The 19,778-nt window shown below is 56.2% G+C and overlaps 1 protein-coding gene across 2 annotated transcripts in view; it reads right to left on the reverse strand.

Annotated features, from left to right (window-relative positions):
* Positions 1-17,642, reverse strand: part of CPNE2 (copine 2) — a 45,088-nt gene extending 27,446 nt beyond the window's left edge. Inside the window, exons 1-2 of one of the 2 annotated variants that reach the window (XM_032854409.1) lie at positions 17,462-17,642; positions 2,853-3,067 (exon numbers count right to left, since the gene is read on the reverse strand). In XM_032854409.1, coding sequence (XP_032710300.1) covers positions 2,853-3,032 — 180 coding nt within the window. In that variant the 5' untranslated portion in view covers positions 3,033-3,067; positions 17,462-17,642. Of the gene's footprint in view, positions 1-2,852; positions 3,068-17,461 lie in introns of those variants that run through there. The other variant, XM_032854408.1, reaches the window with a different exon arrangement.
* Between the last annotated feature and the right edge of the window lie 2,136 nt (positions 17,643-19,778).

The raw sequence follows: 19,778 nt of genomic DNA on the forward strand, positions 1-19,778 counted from the left end.
TGAACCCAGGTCTGACTCTAACACTGACCCTCTTTGGCCCTGGCACCATACCAGGTGCTGGGGGAAGAGCTCTAGGCGTGTGTCTGCCTGGGTAAGTGACAGATAACAAGCCACTTTTCCCCTCAGGCCATCAGTTTCCAGTTCTGTAAAACAATGGGGTTTGACTCTCAGTGGTTTCCATCCTTTTTATCTTGGAAGAACCCTTTTTTTTTTAAGCCACATCTTACATGGAAACTGAGACGCAGAACAGACAGAAGGAGGGGACCTGGGCATTGCACAGCCCAATACCCCCCCATCTACTGGGTAAGGGCAGGGCCTTGTCCTGTGGGTCAGTGGTGGGGCTGGGACAGGAACCCCGCCTCCTGGCCTCTCTACAGGGTGGCCCCAAACCGCAGAGTCCGGGTGATGGTCTATTTTGGGGCCCGGGCTATGTTGATTTTTCCTCCCACCCTGTCCATTTCCGAGGGCTGGAGCAGCAGGGATGGAAGAGGTCTTGGCCCTGGGCTATTTTTAGCAAGGGTAGCCAGCCTGGATGAGAGAGGGATTGTCCAGGGGTGGGGTGTAGTGGGGAGGACACCATTCCCTGAGGGATGTGGGGAGCTCCAGAGACCTGGCAGAGGGGACCAGGATGCCCGAGGCATGCTGGCTTCAGTCCTCCACCCCTTCCCACTTCTGGCTGCGCTACCAATGCACTGGGTGACATAGAGGAGTCCCTACCCATTCTGGGCCCGAGATGTCCCTCTGTAAAATGGGTCAACAACCTCGGCACCATTTCCTTGGCATCGTAAGGAGCCAACGCCTGTGGACACTCTTTGTAAGCCATAGTTTGCTCAGTGGGATGCCCAACTGTGGCTCAGTTGAAGAATTATTAAACACAGATACATATTCTGGAAATTTTACACACGCATAAAACCACCTCAAAGGCTAGACACCAAACTGCTGACCAGTTCTCTCTGACACGCAGGTTTCCCACTATTCTGCTTTCGTTAGGTCTATCTTTTCTAAATCTACTACAATAAACACCCCTTTTTAAAGGAAAAACAAAGCAACTTTTAGAACTTGAAAGTGTTAATGGTTTGGATTTCTCAAAATCCGTCTTCAAGCTGCATCTTTCCCCAGCCCTCGGGCCAAAGTCTTCCAGCTCAGAAGTCCTTGGTACCATCCACCTCCCTAGTTCTGGGGCTCTGCAAGGTAAGCAGGGGAAGAAAAAATACCTCATTTCACAGCTGAGGAGACAGGCTCAGAGAGGGACAGCCACTTGCCCAATACCACACAGCAGGGAATGACAGACCTGGGTCATGCTCCAGCTCTGGGACCAAAGTCTGAGTTCCCCATTTCTCTGTCTGCTCCTCACTGACTGTGTATTCATTTAGGAGTAAATGTGGAAAGTTATTTTAAAAATGGAAGCAGGCGGGCTGCCTGGGTGGCTCAGTGGGTTAAGCCTCTGCCTTTAGCTCGGGTCATGATCTCAGGGTCCTGGGATCGAGTCCCATATCAGGCTCTCTGCTAGGCGGGGAGCCTGCTTCCTCCTCTCTCTCTCCCTCTCTCTCTCTACTTGTGATCTCTGTCAAATAAATAAAATATTTAAAAAAAAAAATGGAAGCAGGCTGGGTGCCTGGGTGGCTCAGTGGGTTGAGCCTCTGCCTTCGGCTCAGGTCATGATCCCAGGGTGATGGGATTGAGCCCCGCATCTGGCTCTCTGCTCAGCAGGGAACCTGCTTCCCCTCTCTCTCTGCCTGCCTCTCTGCCTACTTGTGATCTCTCTCTGTCAAATAAATAAATAAAATCTTAAAAAAATAATAATATAAAAATGGAAGCAGGCAGGGCGCCTGGGTGGCTCAGTGGGTTAAGCCTCTGCCTTTGGCTCAGGTCGTGATCTCAGGGTCCTGGGATCGAGCCCCACATCGGGCTCTCTGCTTGGCAGGGAACCTGCTTCTCCCTCTCTCTCTGCCTACTTGTGATCTCTCTGTCAAATGAATAAATAAAATCTTTAAAAAAAAAAAAATGGAGGGACGCCTGGGTGGATCAGTTGGTTAAGCAGCTGCCTTCGGCTCGGGTCATGATCCCAGCGTCCTGGGATCGAGTCCCACATCGGGCTCCTTGCTCGTCAGGGAGCCTGCTTCTCCCTCTGCCTCTGCCTGCCATTCTGTCTGCCTGTGCTCGCTCGCTCTCCCTCTCTCTCTGACAAATAAATTAAAAAAAAAAAAAAAATGGAAGAAGGCATTTTATAAAACTCTAAGGTTTTAACTCTAATTATTATAGTAATTAAAAATATTCCAATATAAAACAATAAAATTATAAGTCTCTGAATTATCACAACTTAAACACAAATATCATTTTAAGTAGTAACATCCATACATTTTATTTATTTATTTTTAAATTTTATTTATTTAGGGACGCCTAGGTGGCTCCGTCAGTTGGGAATCTGCCTTCGGCTCAGGTCATCATGCCGGGGTCCTGCAATCGAGCCCCACATCAAGCTCCCTGCTCAGTGGGGAGCCTGCTTCTCCCGCTGCCCGCCACTCCCCCTGCTTGTGCTCACTTGCGCTCTCTTTCTCTGACAAGTAAATAAGTAAAATCTTTAAAAACAAATAAATAAAATTTTATTTATTTAAATAATCTCTACACCCCAAGCGGGGCTCAAACTCACGAACCTGAGATCAAGAATCACGTGCTCTACTGACTGAGCCAGCCAGGCGCTCCTCTAAAATTCAATTTTAAAAGCAACAGTCTTCTAAGTAATCCCTTGGCCACCCTCCAACTACCTCCCAGGTCCCAGGATCCAGTGGGAGTTCCTCCCCAGCAACCGAGCCACCCTCCACCTACCCCAGAAGCACACGGAGGGGCCTCACCTCAATCCACCTGCCGTCATTCTCTGTAAAGAGGACACAGAAGGGGTCAGACTTGGAGGTCACGTCCCGGTCCAGCAGGTTCTGGCCACTCACTGACAGTTCCACCTTGCACACGCAATACTGGGAGCCCACGGGGGCCGCCCCGGCTGCCGGGGCACCTCCACTAGGGATGTAGGCCATGGGGGCTGGCGGCGGTGGCAGCAGTTCCTGGCAGTCTAGGGGGATAGAAGTGGGGATCAGAGAGGGTACAGCTGGACCACTCCACCCTAAGGCGGTGTCACCCTCTGACCTTCAGGATGGGGGTAAGAGATGGAAGGACAGGTGTGTTTATGGAGGGAGGACAAAGGCAAAAGCTTGACCAAAGGAGAATGAAGAAAAATGAGCCTCCGGTGGGCAGGTTTAGTTTGAAGTTATTATCTGCGTCGGTCAATCTGTACGTGTGACACACACACAAGGCCAAGTCACCCCTGTCAGATTAGCGACAGATCACAGTAACACACACATCTAAGACATTCATTTTGCTGGGAAAACCAAGGCTTCTCCTGAGCAATTAACATTTTGGCATCTTGTGGCCACAGTGGAGTCTCTGATAGCTTGGGTTTCCCTCTTTGCTTTGGCCACTAGGAAGCTCACTCCTGATAACTTATCCGAAATCTGACTTTGTTCATTGCAGTCTTATTCATCTTATGTATCCCGGGCATTAGCGAGCACGGTGACTGATGCACAAGGAGGCACTGAGTGTATGCGTGTTGAATCAAAAAGATGAGTGTATAAATCAGTGAACAGACAGACCTTCCACATTGCTCAGATTCTGCCTGAGCTGGTCATTATCCTCAACACAGAATTTACTCTTTCACTCGCACATGACTTCCCCCAAATTCCATGTACAGAGCCCTTCTGTACCCCTTCCACTGTCACAGCTAATTACCGGCATGTGCTTACTTTAAAGCAGTTCTGTTATCCTCCAAGTTTATCTGGAGCAAGTACAGAGAAACCCATCTCAGGGTGTGGAGGAGGGGAGCTCTGGGCTCAAGGGCCCCTGGACAAGCCCTCTGTACCTCAGTTTCCTCATCTGCTCATGAGACATCACGACATAGCCCTCCCAGACCCCAGTGCTTGGGTCTTATTTCCAGCAGCTCGTGTGTAGTTCCCACAGGCTCTGTCACTGTGTGGATGAGTCTAGCCCCCATTCACCCACAAAGGTCAGGTTCTAGCTCCTTGACTAACATGTCACCCCTCACTACTGAGCGGGTGACCAGCCCTGTACTGCCCCCAAGCGGGGGACGCGGATCCAACTTACTGTGCTTCTGAGCACTGATTACAAACTGAGCACGCCCTCTACTAATCGTCAGTCATTCACTCTAGAGTATTTACTAAGCATCTACTAGGTCCCAGGCCCCGGGCCGGGACTGGGATCCTACAGGAAGAAGGCCGCCCAGCACAGTCTCAGCTCTCACAGTCCGGCTGACAGTGCAGGGAGAGCAGCCAGGTCCTGGGGGGGAGGGGGGAGCATGAGGGGCTTAATTCTGAAAGTGATGGAAGTCTCGGGAGGGTCTGAAGCAGGGAAGTGACATGATCTGATTTGTGTCTGGAATGGCTGACTCTAGCCCCCGTGGGAAGGGGATATTCCTGTGGAGAGGAAGCAGGGAGACTGGCAGGGAGGTGGCTGTCAGCCAGGTGGGAGGGACCAAGCTGCAGCGGGCCAGCTGGGCCTGGCCTTCTCCCTCTGACCCCAGCCGCAGCCCACATCCTGAATGCCCGCCCGCCCGCCTCTGGCTGGCACACAGAGGCCCCAGTCCACAGGAGGCCTAAGCGAGTGTGGGGCTGGCGTCAGAGGCCCCTGTTCCTCTCCAGACAGTGCACCCCAGGGTGCGCCTGACGGGGGAGGATCCGGGTCAGTGACAGAGTCAGCCATCATCCCCTCCCTCCCACCGTCTGTCCCTACAACCTCATCATTGTCACTCGAGCCCAGAGCATCAGGACAGCACTGCAATTTGCCCGCAGGGTTTATTCCTGTCCTGTAAAAATTAGTTTCCACTGGAAGGGCTGGGGAAACTGCACTCATTCTCCCTATGTGCAGCTGGGTGGCCCTCCCCATAGTGGAGGGGTGAGCAAATCCTCAACCCAGTCCGGAGTGGGGGTTGAGGGAAGGGAAAGGGAGGGGATAGGGACGTCCAAAATGGACACCTCACCATGTGGCTGAGGGATTGCCCATGTGTGCTCACAACCACCTGGAGGTGGCATGGCCTCCCACAGTCACCCCCATTCTGCAGAGGAGGAAACAGGCCCAGAGAGTAGAAGTCACCTGCCCAAGGTCTCATGGCTAGGAAGCCACAGAGGCAGGGTATGAGCTGGGTCTCCAGGCCCCCCAGGCCCATCTGTGGCCTTCCAGGCAGGGCTGGGGGATGGCCGAGCACGGTGAGGAACTCAGACCTAGGGTGGGAACGAAGGGGAGTCAGCCCAGGCAAAGGGAACCCTAGTTCCTCTGGAGTCACACTGTCTCCACCTCTGGGGTCACCCATGATGGGGTGGGTTCCTGCTGACCTGCCTCCTCTCCACCTGACGGGCCCCCTTCACACCCCATTCCCCCCACTGCCAAGTCGGAGGCATCTGCTTTCATCCTGAGGCATGTCAGGGACCCCCCTGTGCATGCACACATGCGTATGGTCACATACACATGTGTACGCGTGCCCCAGACGAATAGAGGCAAAGGCACACACGTGTATGAACGCCTTGGGGCTGTTTCTCCCCTGCCCTCCCCCACGTCCAAGGCAACATCATCACTCCAGTGTCACCGTGCTGTCCTCCTACCCCAAGCTGGCTCTGGTTTGGTTGAGGGCATGGCCCGAAGGGCCAGGTCCCAGGGGAGGGTCAGGCTGGGCCAAGTTCTTGGAACCCACGGTGGCTTCACCTGCTTTAGCCTTAGCCAGGAGGCCCTAGCTAGAGTGGGCAAGAGGTGGGAAGGGGAGGGGTGCTTCTCCCCCAGGCCGGGAGCTGGCAGGTTCCCCATCCCCAACTCACCCTCTGGCTGGAAGCTTCTGGATCCCCGAAATGGGGAGCACATGATGTCTGGAGTTGGGGCAGGCAAAGGTCAGAGTGGGCCCCTCTGTGCCAGCCCGGCAGCGGGCAGGCGGGCCGGACCCTGAGGCCTGACGCAACGGAAAAAGAAATCACAGCTTCTGCCGGGGCGGGGTGGGGGGGCCTCCCCTCCTACTCCAGCAGGAGGGCAGACGGACAAGGTGTCATTAAAGGAGGGTTGGGCCTGCCATGCGCATCTGGGCCAAGTGGAAACCTCCTTAATGTAGCCCCTGCCCCACAGGTAATTTGAGGTTACGGGCTGCCTGGGGGGCATGGGGAGCCAGGGCCCATTTGCAGATAGTCCTGACTCTTGGCCCAGGTGGGCACAGGCCTTCCAGGGTGACCAGATCCCCAGGGAAGGAGCTGGAAGGTGGGGATACAAAACCAGTAGTCAGTCCCTCTTACAGATGAGGCAAAGAGAGGGCAGGGCTTGGGAATTCCCATTCATTCCCTCCACAAACACTCCCTGAGGGCCCTCCGATGAGGAGCAATGAAGGAGACACAGAAGCTTCAGCACCCCCCCAACCCCCACAGGGTCCCCTGGCCCCAGCTCCTAATGCGCCCTGCCCTTTAGGCAGGACAGGACAGATCTGGAAACTCTGTGCTGAACCACAGGTCTAGAACATTAGGGTTGTAGCCAGAAACCTAGGAACCCATCATCCTTGATCTTGGTCTTTCCTTCACCCCCCTCTATCCCACAAGTGCTGCAGATTCCACCTCCAGGATGTAGAGCAATGTCTTCATTGCCCCACTCCCACTGCGTTGGCCCAGCCAGCCAGATCTCCCTGAACAACCCAGAGCCAGAGAGAGTCTCTACACGTGCAAAGCAGATGCTACCGCACTTCTACCTGAAAATCTTCCAGTGGCTTCCCCTCCCAGGCCACACAAAACCCCAGTTCTTCCCAGGCTTCTACCCCATCTCATGCCACCTTCCCCCTCCCCCTGCCCATCCCCGCTACATGGGCCTCCTCCGGCTCTGTAAACATGCCAACCTCTCTCCTGCCTCAGGGCCTTTGCACTTGCTATCCACTCTGCCAGAAATGCTCTTCACAAGATGGGTCTTAGTAGTCAGAGGCCTTTTCTGGTCGCCCGAGCTAATGTGATTTCTGTCTCAGCCCCACACTACAGTTCCCTTTACAGATCACTGCAATGTATACTCACTTTACTTGTCTACCTGTCTGTGTACTGTCTGTCTGCCCACCCCCACGCTAGAATGTAATGTCCAGGAGGGAGGGATTACTACTGCTTCCCCAGCACGTCGGGCAGCAAGCACACATAATGAGTACTGAATAAGTATGTACCAATGAGGGAGGGAGAGAACTCACTAGGCAGGCTCTTTAATGTCAGAAAAATCACAACCACCTCTTCCTGGCACATGTCACAAACCGAAGACCCTCATGATTGCTTTAAGAGACCAGCAGGAGAGGGCCTCACGTCCCCCTTAACAAGGGTGGAAACTGAGGCCCCAGACGGGGCAGTGGTTTCTCTAAAATAGGGAAGGATGATGTCAAGGCCAAAGGCCTGCTTGCCCAACTCCATCCTTCCGCCCACTATTGGCCCTAGCGGCTCAGGACCCAGGAGCCGGGCTGCACACCCCACACACAACAGGGAGGGGACACCGAGGCCAGGAGGGATCCCAACTCAGAGACACGCAGTGCCGGGGAGACACCAAAAGCGTCAGCCACAGGGAGAGGGGCAGTGGGGCAGGGGAGGTAGACGGCCAAGCTGGAGAAAGGGGGAGCCGGCTGGGGAAAAGAGGGGTGGAAGACGAAGGGCGGGGCTGAGGTGCCACGGGAGGCAGCAGCCCTCACTCCGGGGATTCTCAGTTCGAGGACAGCATGGGCCAAATGTAACCATGGGACCACCTATCGGGACTTCAGGCGCAGGTCAGCAATGTGTCCCTTGAAAAAGCGTGTTCACCTTGATATTTAGAAGATGAAATAAAGAAACGCCGTTTTCCGTGCTCACTATGGAAAGTAATGCTCTATGAAGTCTGGCCAGTGGCAGGAACAAGGAAGGGGACTCAGTCCTCTGATCGCTACCGGCGACAGTGAGGAGCACACACTCTGGACGCCGGACTTTGAATCCCTGGCTCTGCTATTTACCCGCTGTGTGTCCTTGGGCAAGTTACTCAATGTCTCTGGTCTCTGTTTCCCCCCTTTATCTATAAAATGATGACAGCGAGTGCGCGAAGGGAAGCCCTCAGAATGACAGCTCATAGCTGGTGCTATTTACCAGCAATCCTTGATGGCTGGGGGCAGGTGGAGCAGATTGAAACCTCGGGAGACCTGCAAGTGTACGGATTATGTCAAAGCGGCCTGAGAGTTAAAACTGGTTGAGAAATATGGCTCTAGGTTCCCCTTCTCAACCGGAAGGCACGGTACTGGGATGCCAGTGGCAGGCAGGGTGGTGGATAGAGAGGCCAGGGAGCGGGTAACGGCTTCAGGCCCCACATGGTGCCTTAGGGTTCTCAGCCATGCAGCGAAGCCCACTCCGTGGGGTCTGATCGTTGACAGCAGAGGCTCCAGCGGTGGTGGCCCCAAGCTCCATGTGTGTCCCTGGGTCCTCAGCATCTCCCTGGGGGCTTGTCAGAAATGCACCACCTTGGGCCCCACCAGACCTGCTCGGTCAGAATCCCTAGAGTGGCACTTAGCAACCTGTGTTTTAACAAGCCCTCCTGGTGATTCTGCGGTGGGCTAAAGTATACATGGGGCCTGGTGGGGTAGCTAGGTGGGGCATCGCATGAAAATGCAGATTCTGATTCAGCAGGTCTGGGGAGGGACCTCCAGGTCTGTGTTTCCAGCCAGCCCCCAGGATGCTGAGGCTGCCCCTCTGAGACCACACTTCGAGCACCGGGCTCCTGGATCCAAGCTTGCAATATGGCCGCCTCATGGCTGGCCACGTCCCGGGGCGGGTGTTGGGGGACCGCTCTAGGTGGGCCTGCCCTGGGTGTAATTAGGCCCATGTTCTACTTGGTCCTCCTTCCACAACTGCTCCCGGCCAGGTCTCTGCAGATCTCTGAGTTTGCCATGTCCCATCTAGAGGGTAACACTGTTGGCCAGAACCCTCGGTTTACCATATGCCTGGTCGCTGCTGGCTGGCCTTGATGGCTTCACTGGCTGAACTGGGGTCAGTTTGTGTCTTGACTGTGTCCAGATCTAAGTGGCCTCCTTCGCCCCATTTCCTAGACGAGACGATCCAAGAATACAAATGGCAACTGTATGAGGCTTCCCCAGAGAAAACAGAACCAACAGGAGAGCTATATATAGAGAAAGAGGTTTCTTTTAAAGAATTGGCTCATGCAGTTGTGGGGGCTGCAAATTCTAAATCTGTAAGACAAGACGGAAAGCTGGAAATTCAGGTCAGTCAGAGGTGACACTGGCAGTCTTGAGTCCAAAATCCACAGGGCAGGCCAGGCAGGGTGGAAACTAGACAAGACTTCCATGTTGTGGGATAGATCTATTTTTAAGATGAAGTCTACCCCCGCCGTGGGGCTCAAACTCACTACCCAAGATCAGGAGTCGCACGCTCTACCGACAGAGATAGCTGCCAGCTGGGTGTCCCTCTATGTTGTAGTCTTGGCGCTGAATTCCTTCTTCTTGGAGAAGATCTTTGCTTTTATAAAAGGCCTTCAATTGATTGGATGAGGCCCACCCACATCATGGAGGATAATCTGCTTTAATAAAAGTCTACTGCTTTAAATGTTAATCACATCTTAAAAATACCTACACAGGGACATCAGAACAATGTTTAACCAAACAACTAGTCACCACAGTCTCACCAAGGTGACACATAAAATTAACCATCACCACAAACTTCAGCCTGTAGGAGACCCACATGGGGCAGGAAAACAGGGTGCTGGGGCTAGAGTTCTGGGCCAGCCCTTCCTGAATGTAGGAGCTAGGGGGGCCTACTCCCACTCTGCCTGCTGTAAGGGAAGAAAGGAGGCAGGTGCGGCTGCACTGATGAGAAGTAGTAATAAACTGAGAGTAATAATCACACCTGTCCCCAGCCCTGTGTGGAGCACAGTATGGACTTCCACAGCTCTATGACATCCTTGAGCGATGTGTTAGCACCGCTCCCATTCTTCAGATGAGCAAACTGAGGCGTGGAAGGGTCTGCATCCCAGAGCCTCTGCTAAGATGACTTCAGATAAGCCCCTTGGCTCTTCTGGATCTTAGTTTTTCTTATCCATCGCCTAGAAAGTACAAAAGTGACACAGGGCACCTGGGTGGCTCAGTAGGTTGAGCCTCTGACTTTAGCTCAGGTCATTAACCCAGGGTCCTGGGATCGAGCCCCACATCAGGTTCTCTGCTCAGCGGGGAGCCTGCTTCCCCCCTCCCCCTGTCTGCCTGCCTCTCTGCCTACTTGTGATCTCTCTGTCAAATAAATAAAATTAAAAAAAAAAAAAGGCCTGACACACTGTAGGGGCTGGCTCAAGATGAGAAAAACCTCTCTGGGGCTCCAGGCTGTTTTCAGTACAACACCCAAGCCCCTGACAGAGTGCTTACACTCCTGGCTCCAGCTACGCTGGCCACGACACCGAGTTCTGGCTGGATGTCTGCGTGCCTTGGTCATTTTGCATATGCTGTTCCATCTGCCTGGAGTACCCTTCCCTCTCATTCACTTGGCTTTTTCATTCTTCAAACTCAGCTCAGCAAAACCGTGATACCACGGTGTCCCCCTCACACCCCACTGCTACCCCTAGGCTGACCATACCAAGAGGGGGACGAGGCTGCCGGGGATGGGGGAGTGTGGACTGCTACAACCCCCTTGGAGGAATGTACAACAGGGTCTCCAGAAGGTAAACAGACGCATCCCGTGACGACCCAGCAACGCCCAGCAGAAACACCACACACGTATGTTTGTCAAAGGGCCCCCGACAAGGACTCTCACAGCAGCACTATTCCTAGGATCCCCAAACTGGATACACCCCAAACGCCCATCATCAGGAGGAGGGCTAAGGAAATGGGACCCCCCCACACCGTGGATTATACCGTGGGGCCGGACAAATAGAGCCAGACGAAAGGAATACCCGGTCCTGTCTGATTTCCTTTATAGGGAACGAAACAGGCAAAACAGGTCTATGCTGTTGGGAGTCAGAAGAGTGGTGGGACAGGTGAGGGGATGGGTGCTTGTGACCAAACAGGGCGGGCGGGGGGGACACATGGGGGGTGCCCTGGAGATGGTCATGTTTCCATTCCTGGGTCCCAGGTGCTGCTGATGGATGCTTGGGTTGGTGGCCTGTCCCTGAGTTGTACACATGGGACATCTGCTCCATTTCTGGACATTTTATACTTCAGTGAAATGTTGTAAAACCAAAAACTCAGGGAGTCCTCCACAAAGCCCCTCCTGAGACCCTGGTCCTGGGCAGGAGGCACTGACACTGTCATCACTGGCTTAAGAAATGTTGCCACTGTCACCACTGGCTTAGGAAATGTCGCCGTCCTTTGCTGAAAGTGAGGAAAGGGGAAGGGGACCATAGGTTCTCAGCATGCCCAACGGGCCAGTTCCGGGATCTCAGAATCATGAGTTGTGTCTGAATCTCCCAGCTGAAAGGCTCCAGGCAGGTCTGGTCCCACCTTCTAGGCACACACCAACCCTAGCCACAGCCCCGTTCTGAGGGGAAGGGGGAGTCCAGCCCCGAGCCGCTCACACCCCTGGACCCTCCCTGCAAGCCTGGGGCTGCACTGCTCCCCCCAGGCGGCACACAGACCCCAGAGAGTGCGCCGAGCTCTCGCCCAGGTGGAGGGGGGCGCGTCTCAACACCAATCACTTCTCTACTTCCACGAAGGCATGGCACTCCCGACAGGCGGCGGCCAGGCCATTACAGGGATAAATATAGCAGCAGACAGCACCGTGAGGGAGCTGCAACAGGGGTCTAATGCCCCCCAGCCCCCCAGCCCCCACCAGACCACACCCCGACTGCAGCCTCCCCCCACCCCAACCAATCACCAAGCTCTGGCCCCTGGGGAAGGGGGCCTCCCTGCTTCAGCTCAACCTTGGTCCAAGGGCCTTGGCCCATCTCACCAGCCTATGGCTCCGCAGCGGGCACAGGAGGCTGCCAGGTGCCTCCATGCTCCTCCCCACCCGCTCCGGGAGTCCAGGCGCTGGGTTAAGTCCTGCTTCTGCCACCTGCCACCTCCTCCCTCCTAGGCCTCAGCTCCTTCTTCCACCAAGCGAGGCAAAGGACGGGCTGCCCTCCCGCCTCCCAGGAAGCATGACAGGGAATGGGTATGGATGCACCTTGGGGTGCACAGGGTACTTCAGGGACCTTGGGAGTCAGCAGGGCCAAGCTCGGAGGCTAAACCAAGCTAATGGTGGATGGAGGGCATGGTGATGGTGGCCACCAACCAAAGTCATTCCCACCTGGTTCATTCGAAGGGGCAGCCTCAGGCACGGGAGCAGCCCTGGGCCCTTCCTTCTTCCCTGGGGTGCCCATGCACAGCCAGGGACTACCACGGGGAGACTAGAAACGAGGGCCCCCCAAAAGTATGTCAACTCTTGCAAGTTCCTTGCCCTCTCTGTGCCTCAGTTTCCCTGCCTGTGAAGGGCTGGGGCTCCTTCCGGTCTTGAGGAATCTACACATAGCCCTCAGTCTTCCTTGGGCTGCTCTGGGCCTCAGCCCCAAGCTCTGCTCACCCCACGCCCCTGGAATCTCTGGCCTGATTTACCCTGAAAGTCACCTGGGCTCACCCGGGTCCAAGTCCCCACACGGGTTCCTGCAGGGTGGCGAGGCACCACTGCTCACACCCCTCAGCACGTGGGGATCTCCCCCACTTTTCCTCAACAGCTTCCTTTAGTTCCGTAGCTTTCTTGCTGCCCAGCCCACACCCTGCCACACTGAAGGGCTGCCCTCAGCCCGACAGCCCTCAGCCTGATAGTGGGGATAGGCCTCTCTGAGCCAGAGGGCAGGTGCTACCCCAGGCCCAGCCCTCCCCATGAGCCCTTCTGGTCAAGGGCATCACGGTCCGCTCCTGGGCTCTGGGTCCTCCCTGAGAAGGAAACAGTAGCGCAGGCTGAGTGTGCCTGGTCCTGTCCTGAGGCTTACGGCATCCCACTGTGGCCTCCCTGCAGTCCCAGGACATGGCACCTCTCACCAGCACCCCATTTTACACATCGGACAACTGAGGCACAGAGAAGTTATGGAAACTGCCTGTTAGCGGTTGAATTATGTTCCCCTAAAAACTAAGTTGAAATCCTAACTCCCCAGTGCCTCAGAATGGGAACTTTTCTGGAAAGACAGTGGCTACAGATGTAATTAGCTAAGATGAGGCCAGACGGGAGGAGGAGGGACTCTTAATCCAATATGACTGGTGTCCTTATGAGGCACCAAGGGAAGGAGGCAGAGAGCAGAGTGAGTGATGCTACCACAGCTCCCAGGAGCTGGAACAGGCAAGAAAGCGCCCTCCCCTTCAGCCTTTAGTGGAGCACGGCCCTGCCAACACTTTGAATTTGGCCTTCTGGCCTCCAAAACCGAAGATATTTCTGTGTTGTGAGCTGCCCAGTTTTGGGTCCTTTGTTACAGCAGCCCTAGAAAACTAATACAGTACCCAAGGTCATCCGGCTAGTCCGTGGCAAACCAGAGTGTGACACCAGGCAGCTGGGATCTTTGCATTTATGGTGCCAAGCACACCCCTCCCCGAGGGGCCACAAGGCTGACTTGGAAAGATGGCTGCGGCCCAAAAGGAGGGAGGGGTCAGATGGCGTCATCTGCGGGGAGCTGAGCATGCTCTCTCCTGCATTCCGGGGAGCGGCCAGCCAGGCACAGCGTACAAGCCAGATGACCCCAGCTCCCAGCAAGATACTAGAGCCACCAACGGAGAAAGAGGGCTCTTAGAATACACTAAGCATGTTCCTACCTCAGGGCCTTTGCTTGTGCTGTCTCCTCTGTCGGGTCCTCTTTCATTCATTCAAAAATACCCACAGAACACCTGCTGGACACCAGGCACAGCTGGGATACAGCCGTGAACCCGAGACCATGGCCATGGATTAGCATGTCTGCTCGAATGTCATGGCCTCCCTGACGCCTCACAAAGCGCCTCCCCCACCCCCACCCCCACTAACTATGTGAAATCTTCCTGCCAGATCGTCATTGGCGGCCTCTCTCTGTCCCCCATTCCACTCTGAGCTCCATGGCGTTGCCCTGGCTTCAGTGCTGTCCCTGGCCCAGAGGAGCTGCTCAAAAAACATTTGCTGAGTGACAACCAGGCGGCACCACAATGAATGGAACATGGGGCCCAATGCCACTGGTGGAAGAGGACTCGCAGCCCTCTTTAGGTTACAAGCCCTTTCAAAGCTGCCCGAAGAACCCCATAAAGAAAGCAGCGGGGAGAGTTCCTGGTAAGGAGCGCCATTTCCCAGACAAAGAAACTGAGGTCAGGGGGGTTAAGAGCTGTGGCCCAGGTCACACGGGGAGTGGGTGACCCTCCCCAACGCACCTCAGTCCCCTGGGGAGGGAGCCCATGGCAGCAGCGGCTACCTCTACCTCCTCCACCCCTGGTCCTTGGGTGTCAGGCAAATAATCCCACCCTCTCCGGACGTGTGCCTTTCCTTGTCCATCAGCAAGCCCGAAGCCCTGGGCCGCTCCCCCGGCACTTAGCGGGCTGAGCAGTAAGGCCTCCAGAGACACAAGAGGGCAAAGTCACGACTCCTTGGGGCTCTGTCAGCGCACATCACGGGCCCCTGTGACGGGAGGCTATAGTGCGGGGCAGCCCCAGACATCCATCGTGTATTTACGGAGCACCTCTCTCAGGGCAGGGAGAGGGCCCTGAACAAGATGGGCATGGTCCTCGCCGTCCGTGAGGCTGCCACTCTTCGGGAAGAGGAGAGATAATAAGTGGATACACAATCGAATAAATAAGGTGACAGTAGAAGGTGGTTAATGCCACCCCGAGGTGATACCCAGGGAGTGAGCAATTAGCAGCTAATTAGTCTCATCTCAGACCCTAGAGGAAGAAGGTGAGGAGAGAGCAGCAGAGAAAACTCCAGAACACGGAACAGCACAGTCAGTCCATTTGACCCCACCACGGGAGCAGAGGCCAGCTGAGAACGAGGAGGCACCTTAGACCCCCACCCAGCTCTTAGGCAGTATAGGACCTCAGGAAGCTGTCACTCCTTCAGGACCCCCAAGTCTCCCTCTGGACGGTGGGGGTGGGACATGACCGTCCTCTTCTCTAGCTGCTGCCTGCCGAGATCCTAGGGTGACCCAGCCTCCTGGCTCCCAAGGACCCCATCCTGTGTTCTGCAGGGTGCTGGGCAGGACTGGAGGGGACCCTGCCCACTTTCTGAGGCCAAGTCTCCAAAGGAGAGGGGGCTGGAGTCCTGAAGTGGTTGCGCCTGATCCAGCAGCCCCTGTAAGGGTTGGGGATGGGGGAGAAGGGTGGGGGACTTCCATCGGGCAGTCCCCCAGAAGCTGGGGGCTTCTCAGTAGGGGACCTTGCCTGGGGACAATGCTCCCTGCTCTGACAGGAGTGAAGGAATTCTTAGAGAATGTACTTTGTTTTCTGTCACTCCTTAGAATGGGAACACAATCAGATCTACCATCCCTCACAGCGTCCTCCTCCGTTGGGCAGAACCTGCCCACTTGGGACTCTGCACTTTGAACAGTCCAGAAGCCTGACATTTGGCTCTTCTCTTCTCTTCTCTCCAAGAAGGATGCAGGAGAAGGGAGAAGTGTCTGGCCTGAGAAAACTCCAGAAGGAATCCTAAATGCCCTCATCAGGCTTACGGATATTCCCAGGAATAACAACACAGACAGTTAACAGTGACCTCGTGCTTGTCACCAGACGAGTCACAACGCTGGCACATGAGCCCTTTGTCGCCTAATCCCCACAACTCCCTTTAAATAAATACACAATTACCCTAAAAGATGACAAAGGTATACAGAGTATCCTTCTTACTACTTTACAGGTAGAAACACTGAGGCTCGATCCCTGGCCCTCTTCTCCCTGAGTTTTTAATTTTCACGGTCCCGGGGAGAGGGGTACCTTGAAACACCGCATATGCCATTCATGAAGCACACTCCACTTTGCAGAACCCCTGTTCTCCGGTTGCAGCCTCCCAGGAGCCCTATAAACTGGAATGTGTCATAGTGTGCTTCATTTTACTGATGGAAACCCCCCCCCCCAGCCCAGCGAGTGAGAAGGCACACACACAGGAAGTGGCAGAGGGCAAGGAGAATCCGTTTGTCAATATTCTTAGTCCCTGGTTCTTTCCTTGGCCAGACCTGCCCTGGGGGGACCCCTCCTACAGAGGCCAGCAGGGATGCCCACCTGGGGCAGTACCAGAGCACACTGGGCCCTATGCCAGAGGGACTGCAATAAAACCACTCCCTATGTTTGCACCCTGCCTCCAGGCGCACAGGTCCTTGAGCATTAGCCCATTTTACAGATAAGCGGGGGGCGGGGGGGGGGACCTCAGAGGGGGAGGTGTGGCCCCCCAGCTCACCTACCCGAGGCCATTCAGACCCCAGCAAGACTGGCCACAGCGGCTGCTGAAGGTTACAAAGGGGTTCCTCCCCCCAATTACTGAAGCTGTGGGGGGCCCAAGGAACAGAAAAAGCACTCCACCCATGGGTGACAGCCCACACCCCTAAGGCAAGCAAAAACTAAGGGCAGACAAAACAAAGGGCCGCTTGTAATTCTCCCAGATCCCTTGCTGGTGTCACTCTCCCCAAATACATAACAGGGCTGGGAGAATCACAGGCATCAGCATGAGCCTGGCTACCGAGCCCTGGATTCCAATTCCCCTTCCTGATCTTGGGCAAAATCATAGCCCCCTTGCCGGGGAGTTTGTCCAAGGAATGGGGGGCGGAGGGCGGGGCTGGGGAATGGGATGGGAAGAGGGTAGTAAGACACCTCTATTCTCAGAAAAGCAGGGCTGCGGAGAAAGGAAAGGAAGCAGGAGCCTCGCTCTTTCTCTCTCCCCATGTCCCCCCACCCCACCTCCTTAACCACACAGGTGCCAGACAGATTTTGCGGGGAAAAAAAAAAAAAAACTAGTTTGCAAACACACTTCGACTTCTGGGAAGCTGCCCAGCTCCACTCCCTCCCTTCGTTCCCTCTTCCTGGGCTGGGAGCTGGCTCTGCGGCAGGGCGCTGGGGCGGGGGTACTGGGGGGTGAGAGCAGAGTGCGGGGGCCAGGGGCCAGCCCGACCCCAAGTCTTCAGCAGCTACTACAATGGCGGGGACTCTACGTTTCGGACGCCCCCAGACTCCTCGGGGAAGGTAGGCGAGTCCCTAAACAGCTGGGCTCGAACCCCGAGGGGCGCCACCCTCCTCCCGCACCCTCCCCGCTTTGCCCCGGGGCGCAGCCGGAGCGCCCCCGCGTGGCCGGGTCGCAGCTGAGTCACCCAAGCGCCCGAGCGTGGGTGCCCCCGGGTGACCGGAGCTTGGGGCGCCACGGCCCCCAAGGCGGAACCCAGCTTCCTTCCAGCCCGCCACCGGCGCCAGAAGCCGAGCCCGAAGGCCGAACTTAGCTCTGGCGCCAGGGCGCCCCGCCCGCCCCTGGCCCGCCCGGGCCCCACTCACCGCGAGTCCCGCGGGCTCTGCCGCCCTCACGGCGCGGCCGCCGCTGCCGCTGCCCGCGCTCCGGGCCGCCGGGACATCCCGGGGCGCTCCCCTGCTCGGCAGGGCCCGCGGGCGCGGGACGGGCTCAGGGCGCTGCCCGCGCGGCCCCGGCCAGCTCGCGTGCGCTCCCAGCTGCTCGGGGTCCGGCGCTCCTCCTGGGCGGGCGGGCGGCGGCGGCGGCGGCTCGGGCTCCTCCCTCCGGCCTAGAGGGGCGGGGGTGGGGAGGGAGGTGCGGAGGCGAGGCGGGCGCTTCCTGGAGGGGCGAGCACTCCCCACGCGCGGAGCCGGAGCGCTGTCCCGCCCGCCGCCCGCAGCTCGGAGCCGGTGGCTGGCGCGCCCTAGCGCTCCGGGCTCTCGGCGCCGCGGGGGCCTAACGACCGGGGCCGGAACCCGAGGGTCCGAACGCTCGAGGCCGGAATCCGAGGGTCCGAATGCTCGAGGCTGCGACTCCGCGGAGCGGAGCGCGGCTGGTTCGCACCCTCCCTGGCGGGCCTCGCCGCGAGCCGCGGGCACCTCCGAGTTCCGAGCACCGAGCGCTCAGGGCCGCGGACGCGGGAACCGAGGGGTGGGCTCAGCTCCGGCCTGCGGGGCCCCGAGCTGCGCCCTCGAGGGGTACACGGCAGGGCTGGGTTCTGGGCTGCGTTGAGCCGCGCTAGGACCGCAGAGTCTCCCCATCCTCCCGTAGTAAAAGAGCTCGGCATTTTCTTGTCGCCAGACACTGGGAAGATGACACATATTTCTCTGGCAGAGACACTAAGATAAAGACAGTTTCAACAGTGCCTGGGGATAGTTAGCGGGCGCGTAATTAAGGGGGGCCTTGAGGCCCTGGCCCTGAGTCCCCCTTTTCTGTGAAGGCCTTCTTTTACCCTAGAAGAAGCTTCAATTCTTAAGAAACGCATTTATCGCCTCCGGGCGCTCCCGCAGCAGACCACTCAGCGGTATTTATCTGCACACACACACCCCAAAATCTGGGCCTGCGGCGGCTCAGCCCCATTTAACCAGATTGTGGGAGATCTCACGGCCAAGTCCAAGGCCCTTGGCCCTGCGGCTCAAGGACCTCGTGCTTGGGTTGTGGGTTTTCCGTTCCGGGTAGGAGAGGGTTAACGAAGAGATTCACACTGCAGCCTGTGAACCTCCCTCCAGTCTGAGTCACAGGCACTTTGCAGCCTTGGAGGGGCGGCCACTAAGAAACCCCAGGGCTCTGAGCTTTGTTCTCTGCCTGCCTGTCCCCCATCCATCCTTCCTTTCTCCTAGCTCTCCTCACCTTTCCTCCACCTAAGTCTTCAAAGACCTCTCAGCCCAGCTTTGGGGCAAACCAATCCATAGACATACTTCATCCAGCGCCAGCCCCACCTCCCCCAGGAAGCCTTGCCTGATTGATCTGGCCCCCGGCATCCCTATCCTCTCCTTGCTTCAGAGCCACAAGAGTGGCAGGTCCTGGGATGAACTATGGTGAACACAAGCAGAGTCCCTCCCCTCGAGTTCCTCACCTCCCCGGACCAAACCCATGACCCAGGTAATTGTATTATTGGGTGAAAAGTGCAAAGATTGGAGGTGGGGTGGCCCAGAAGACCCCACTCAGCCACAGAAGTCAGACTTTCCCAAGGAGCCCCGAAGGATGAAGTAGTTGGGTCTGCCCAGGGTGAAGAAGATCCTGGATCCCTGGCCACAGGGACAGAATTTAATAAAGGTCAGGGATCCCAGCAACTGCCCTCCTAGGTATCTACCCAAGGGAAATGAAAACCTGTGTCCAAACAAAAACTCCTACGCAAATGTTCATTGCAGCATAGTTCAGAAAAGCCAAAAAGTAGGGACAACTCCAATGTCCATTAAGCAATGAATGGATAAACAAAATGTGCTTTCTCCACACCATGGGATATTATTCAGTCATAGAAGGGGGTGGCGTGCATACGATCTGGACGAACTTTGAAGTCATGGTGCTAAGTGAAAGAAGCTGGTCACAAAAGACCGTGCATATGTGTGATTCCATTGCCATGAAATGTCCACACTAGACAAGTCCACAGGCACAGAAGGAAGCCTAGTAGCTATCTAGGCCTGGGAGGAGAGACTGGGGAGTGATTGCTATTAATGAGGGTTTTGGGCGCCTGGGTGGCTCAGTCAGTTAAGCGTCAGCCTTCGGCTCAGGTCATGATCTCAGGGTCCTGAGATTGAGGACTGCCTTGGGCTCCCTGCTCAGTAGGAACTCTGCTTCTCCCTCTGCCCTCCCCTCTGCTCGTGTTCTCGTGTGCTCTCTCTCTTTCTTGCAGAAATAAACAAA

The sequence above is a fragment of the Lontra canadensis genome, unplaced genomic scaffold, assembly GCF_010015895.1.
Source record: "Lontra canadensis isolate GAN:19392208 unplaced genomic scaffold, GSC_riverotter_1.0 scaffold8, whole genome shotgun sequence".
Lineage (NCBI taxonomy): Eukaryota > Metazoa > Chordata > Mammalia > Carnivora > Mustelidae > Lontra > Lontra canadensis.